This window comes from Telopea speciosissima, chromosome 1, assembly GCF_018873765.1.
Source record: "Telopea speciosissima isolate NSW1024214 ecotype Mountain lineage chromosome 1, Tspe_v1, whole genome shotgun sequence".
NCBI classification, from domain to species: domain Eukaryota; kingdom Viridiplantae; phylum Streptophyta; class Magnoliopsida; order Proteales; family Proteaceae; genus Telopea; species Telopea speciosissima.
Genome location: NC_057916.1, coordinates 28,645,977 through 28,653,102, shown reverse-complemented (window position 1 = coordinate 28,653,102; position 7,126 = coordinate 28,645,977). Strand labels below are relative to the sequence as shown.

General features: G+C 38.0%; 1 protein-coding gene across 1 annotated transcript in view; it reads right to left on the bottom strand.

Moving 5' to 3' along the window:
• Window positions 1-3,878: 3,878 nt before the first annotated feature.
• Window positions 3,879-7,126, bottom strand: part of LOC122664238 (BTB/POZ and MATH domain-containing protein 3) — a 31,248-nt gene continuing 28,000 nt past the window's right edge. Inside the window, exon 4 of the mRNA XM_043859980.1 lies at window positions 3,879-4,296. Coding sequence (XP_043715915.1) covers window positions 4,082-4,296 — 215 coding nt within the window. The 3' untranslated portion in view covers window positions 3,879-4,081. The remainder of the gene's footprint in view (window positions 4,297-7,126) is intronic.

Sequence of the window (7,126 nt, the reverse complement as noted above, 5' to 3'; positions counted from 1 at the left end):
CCTCTCCCACACCTTATGATAACAAACTGACTCAGCACATCACCCCATTGTTTGAACAATTTTCCAGGAAAGATTGAGCAACATGAGATGAGATCCAAAAGCTTGTCATAGTTTGAGGCTGGGCATGAAAGTTCTGTTGTGTTCTCTCCCATCATGGCTTTTATGTACAACATAATCTAAAACAGAGTGGATGGGAACACTTCTTTCTATTGCAAATAATTTGTTCTTCTCTATCATGGGCTCTATACTCTAGTTTTGATTCAAGATGCGAAGGTGCAACTAGAATTTTTATTCTATCCTGTTACTGCACGGTGCAGCACTGCATTGTGCGGTGGCTACAGAGGTCATGTGTACAATATGGGGCCTACTGTGCCACATGGCCTCTGCAGCGCCGCACGATGCAGTACTGCACCGTACAGTAATAGGAGAGGATAACGATTCGTGCAACTATGGCTTCAAGGTTTTGAAATCCAGTTGAAAAATAATTTTTGTTTCGGTACACTTAGTAAAATAATTTTATGTGGAGGAGGAGGAACCAACACATGGACCAATATGAGTGATGGAACAATCATTTGGTTGTCCCCACAAACCATCCACGACCCCAAAATGGTTGATGGGCCCAAGATTACAGCGATTGATGAAGAGCAGAGCTATAGCTCCGTGTTGGGGCGGGCCCATTTTGTCGAGGCACGTTAGTGGTACGTTTTTTATTGAAATATTTAATTGTATCTTATGGATTTCGATGGACATGTACTATGAAATGGAGTTTGACAATATTCATATACATGTTTTTAATTCAATAATGACGATGTTGATAAGTGGAGGCTTGATACATAATAAGATGTTATTATTTAAGGATATTTTTTATATTTGTTAATTAATTAATTGATTTATTTAATTTAATGGATGTGAATTTATTATCTATTGAATAAAATAAATAATTTAGGATTGGACATGTTCAAGGCAATTAGGAGGCTTAGGAAGCTGAAGGTCCTGAGTTCTACTTCACCTCTCCCCTTGAGAGGAAACTTCGTGGTGAACATGGGGCCCCAGTATCTCCCAGTTAGTGTGTGTTGCAGGGTCGTGCACGAACCCTGGGGGAATTAGTTGGATACCTCCAATTTTCAAAAAAAAATTTTAATTAATTAATTATTTATTTTTTAGATTCCGTTTCTTCAACAATTAGAAGCACATTAGGATTTGACATGTTCACGTCAATTAGGAGGAGGGAGATTCAAACTCTCACAACGAAAGCAAAAAGGGGTTCTAGGAACCCCACATATATACACCAAGAGGGGGAGTGCTTGGCCAAATTCTCCCTCCCCTCCCTTGATCAATCTGTCCTGGCACTCTCTCTCTCATGAGCTCGGACCGTTGGATGCGGCAGTTGCCAAGTGTCAACATCTCCACCTAACATTGCCACTCTTTAGGAATTGGAGAGGATAATATTGGGTTTGGAGAACTTTGGTACTCATTGGAGGAAGAACCTGAAGGAGAAGTTACACTTGAGGCTCTTTAGGTTAGCAAATCTAATCAATTATTTTCTGATTAATTTTGTATAATTTGATATTCATAAGTTGTGAAAGAAATCCAAATTGATATCTTTTCGTGCATTTGAGTGTGGGATGTTTCTCTGAGATATTTTTCTTTTGTTGTCTTTTACCTAATTTTTTGTGAGATAAAAAAGAGATCGGTTTGGTTAAAAAAAATTTCAAACCAAAGTTTCCCGTGATTGATTTCCCATGGGATTGAATTGAGATGATCCCACAGTTTAAATTATATGAAAAAAAAAATAAAAAAAATTTGAGATGACTATCTTGCGGCCTTAACCAGTTTTTGAAATTAAGTGGGATTCCTTCTCACAGTCTTATTTCTAAGAATTCGAAAATGAAGAAGAGGAAAGGAGAAACCTCTGTTTTCTAGCCTAGTTTCAATTTATTTATTTGCTTATAACTTCTTCATAATTAGTCTAATCCTTTCCAGGTTTGATGTGTAAGACTCTATTATGGATCTCTCTGAAACTATAGGATTGATTCCTGGTTTTCTTGTCTGAAACAATAAATTTAAATTCATGTTCTGTTTTCTGAAATTCCTGCAATTGTAGTGAGGGCGAGATTGGATGGCTACTAGCAAATAAGGGTTATCTGATTTTGATATTTTGGAGTCGATAATAGCACTTAGGATAGGAGTCCCAAATAGCATCAAAGTCTAATTGGGTTTACTTATATGATTTAAGGGTTCCTTTGAACTCTATCTTTGGTTATTTTCAAAATAGGAATAAGATTGTTTCTGTCTCTCTCTCTCTCTCTCTCTCTCTCTCGCTCTTCCAATCTCCAAAGCTCATGTATATTAACTGAAGAATAGAATGCACAAGCAGGTACTACATCACGTTCGTGTGACAACTGATCGACATGCCCATAGAACTCCCCTCCACTTACTACCTATTTAAGCCATAAAAGCCAACAGGAACAAGAGAAAAGAGCTCAAGAGACAAGCATGGAGAAGAAGAGTAGTCCTACTACAACTACTACTACTACTACTGTTGGCTATTTTCAGATGCCTCTCCACTATCCAAGGTACACCAAGAAGGACTATGAAGCAATGCCCGAATGGAAGCTCGACAGGCTACTTGCACAATACGGATTACCAGCACTTGGTGACATAGCCTTCAAGAGGGAATTTGCCATGGGAGCCTTCCTTTGGCCTGACCTTGCTTAAAGAACCTAATGATTTGATGCTGCCACTCCTCCCCACTTCCAGAGTTGTTTTGGGGCAACTACTCAAAAGAAAATTCAAAATTAATATTGTTCTGAAACATGCCAAGGACCATATGAACCAGCATGTTTATGAGTATTCTCTATATAGACAGCTAGGAAATGATCTCTATCTGTAATTTTTTGTACTTTTTTTTGGTTTTTTGTAGGCAATCAATGAGTTAACTTACCCTCTAGTTGACTGCTTCTCTCTCTCACACACACAAAAGCCCAGATCAAGATCATCTCTAGGGAGCAGGGAACGCCCAGGGCGCTACCAGCCGTTGGGCTGTGCCTCACACATCCCTAGGCATGCACCGAGATATGTGCCGCATAACTCAACCGTTGAATGCCCCTTGGCAACATCCTGACCACACGCCTCCCTAGAGACGAGCTAAATTCCAAAAGCCCATAACCCTCAAATCAATCCCTCGTCTCCACTGTCAATAGCCGGAGACGCCACTGCCAGAAGGCAAAAAAAATTATTTATAAAATATAACAAAAATTAAGATTACAAATTATTTGACACCTTAAATAGTGTCATTAAGAAAATCCTATTTTAAAAAGAAAAAAATTCCGGGAGATGATAACATTTCCATGGTTACATTTCAATTAACAAAAGCTTATTTTCTCCTCATTGTAGACAATGAGGTAGCTAGGAACCACAACTGTCTTTTTTTTATTTTCAGTTACCATTGCCCACACTAACCTGCTCTAAAATAATCGGGTGTAGTCCTCCCTAGGGGATGCTCTCACCCATGGGGACCCCTAAATAACTATTGATTCGAAAAATTGCCTCTAATTCTCATGAAAATATGTTCCCACTGTAGGAGCATTCCCCATCAAAGGAATTCACCAGGGTTTGATGGACTACCTTCATTACAAATAGAAGGGGAGACACCTCAGCTTTGTGGAGTCGGTCTTCATTGCCTTCCCACAAAATATTAGATAGATAAGAGGAATGGTAATTCGAAGTGTAAACCAGACGCAAGTTGATCCAACCATGCGTCAGTTTCACACACATCCCAACTGTTTTGCTGGTACTCCCACTGGCTAATAGATCCAGTAGTAGACAGGTTTGGGATCACTAACTATTCTTGTAGATAAAGAGAGGAGCTACTCGAAAAAATTGAGTACCACATCAACTCCTTTCTTTAAGAATGAGAATCATAACACAAATGAAAGGTGCTGACAGGACTACTGCTTCAAAGCTCAAGAGAAGATTTCACTTTCCTCAACACACAGGAACATAGTGAATGACCATAACACCACCAGCCCAGCCCTTACAAGGGCTATGTTCCTGCAAGCATCTTTGACTCTTGAGACAACTAGAGCCTCCTCCGCATGCGCCTGTTGTCAGGATCAATCACTGCAACGGTTGCTTCTGCTGCCAAACTGGTCCCTGTGTTGGTGCCACCACCCCTCTTCCTGCTCAACAGCAAGCTTGAGTCCTTGTCCCCAACTGCAATTGTTGCCAATAGCTCAGAAAGCAGTGAGGGGCAGCTCTCTTCCAAGTATCCATACCCTTCCGACTGCATGACCCCTGCCATTAGGAAATATATGGTCTCAGCTGAAGAGTTCAATAATAAAAAAAAAAGTTAAAAAAAAATATAAATAGATATCAATTCTGTTAAACAAATCAGCTTTCAACTACTTGGTTCGTGAAACCATTGCTTAAATTTATGAAAAAGATCACAAACACTACTAAATTTTCAAGGTATGAGGTGAAATCCAAGAATCTCAGTATACAGAATCACTGACAACTGTGATACTCCTCCACTAATAACTAATCAATCTTCTTCTCACATCACAGGAAAAGAAGAGATGAGAAACTTATAACATGTTCATGCAAGTAAAGTGTTACATATTGATCCACCAAGTGTATCATATTTATTGTCCAAAATTACACCCAACAGGATAATCATAACAACCCAATGAACTGCTTTTGTTCCAATGATAAAAAGAAATTAGGTCATTGCCTATAGAAATCATTAAAAAGAACTGAAGGAACCAGCCTCCTGTCCCCTTCAAAAGGAAAAAAAAAAAATGAACGCCAGTTCCATCAGCTCAGTTGTCAATGGCAATGATCAGATGAGAGATGATGGGGGTGGATTACAAGAACAGGGAGAAGAACAAAGACAGGAGATGTAGTAACAGAATTTGGGATCTAAAGAACGAAAAGAATTAAAGAGAGAGAAACCCGATAGAAGAAAGGGGGGGGGAGAAGAAGAAGATTCAAAATCCTTTTTTTTTTTTCTCTATTCCATCATTCATCTCTCCTCAAAGAGACTACAGTAGCCCTTCTAAAAAATAAAGTAAATGTCTACATACTTCTTGTAGGGTGGTTATAACTGCCCACCACACTACCACAAAAAATGAAAACTGAAATACATGCAAAATGAAACTGCTCCTGTAAAATAAAGTGAAATAAAAACTAAATGCAGGGCTGGTAGGGCTGATAGGGCTTGGGCTTGGGCCGGAGATGGTATCTCTTGGAATATCTAATTGGGCCTGGGCTAGGGCTAGTAGGAGCAGCCCCCAAATGTCCTGCATCAAGAGAAGCCCTGCAAATTAATTAATATAATATATTCCAGCTAAACATTCAGCTTACTCATAACATACAATGACATCCAAAGAGCTTTCCATAGTAAAACAAAATCCTCTTACCAACTTAGCCGGGATAATATAAATAAATGTATTCCAAAACAGGGATTGATTCAGAATCAACAGAGGTAAAAATATCTGTCATTAAATGCTTCTATAGTTGGATTCACTGGTTGAACAGAAGAAATAGACCAAGTCAGTGAGGTACAGGCATTTTCATGTCTTCTGAAATAGAAGGTACAGCAATAAATTCAGCCGACATCAACAGATACCCCGAAACCCCACACGCACAGGGTGTAGGGAGGAGGGGATAATAAAAGAGGCCAGACACAATTATTTTGCCAAAACAGGCAACATGTCTGTTATGAATGGGCATCTTCAGTAGCATTCCAGAGAGTTTCCTTCAACAAAATATCAGAGACAGGTTTTTCTTTTCTTTTTAATTGATTACAGGATCAGTTTTTAGTCTTTGGGTTTTTTTGAAGTTTCTTATTAAATACCAGCAGCTGATAAATAAGCACTCATAAATGACACTATTTTGAGGAACCCAGCTAATTTCACTTTTTTCAACTAATAATTTTATGGGATTTCCATATTTTATTAATTACAAGATCAGATATATTACAGTGATAAGAGTTAATGTATGTATTTATAGACCATCCAAGCCAAGTAAACCTAATATTTTTTATACTTTTGTAAATTATGGTTTCTCAGTCCCTTCTCCCCTACCAACTGTAACATGAAAGATATAACCAATGGATACCAAGATCATTATAGCCTTCAAACATCACTAAAGTCATCAATACATGCCATGGATTTAGATGATGCAAGGGAGAAGTATGAAAAAGGTCAACTACTACAAGCAATGTGATGGAATAATTCAGAGTATAATATTCAAATGTGAGACACCAATCTTTCCTTAGTTGTCTCAAAGAAGGTGATTAAGATTTTGATAGGCTTCATAAGTATAAAAATGATCAAGTACGAGAAAAATTTTACTTGAGGAATTATTATTGTTACTAAAACTATTACTATTATGAGACCGAATTTCATTGCATACGAGAATTTACTTTATGCAATGAATGAAGAGATAAATTGGGACGCTGAAGAAATTAGTGAGAATCCTCAAGCAAATGGTGCAATAAAAGAGATTTTAGACAAGCTGCAAAGTAACACATAACTTGGTGGAAGATACAACTAATAATCATTGTGATCACACACACTTCAATGTACAGAGAACAATGCGTGTAAACACGTTAGGAGCTTTCCCAACCGTCAACTCAACAGGTAGCACTTTTCCCAAGTGTGATATATTTTTGTACCTTAGGTATCATCAACTTGCTTAGTAGGTGGTCTAACCTTTTCGAAAAAGATTGCCTCCCTAGTACGTACATATGTACAGAGAGATAAGTCTTTACAAAAAATAGTATTAGTAAACTTAAAAAAAAAAAAAAAGGGGGGGGGGGGGGAAGTGACCTGAAATAAGAATGAAAGTTTCAATGAGAAAATGCACTACGTCAAAAACTTTGGACCACAGTAACAATCCGAGGAAAATATGGACCAATCTATGCAAAACAAGATGCTGCCTTGTAGATGTTATGAGATATTGTTATATTCTCATTGGGTCATATCACACTACTCTTGTTTCCAAATTTGAGATTGCTTTTGGCAGTTAATTTGGAAATCTTTGGAAACAAAACCATGCAAGTAACAAACAAAGTGCCATTAAATAAAGGTGAAATGATAATTAGGTACCGTCAATCTGCTAT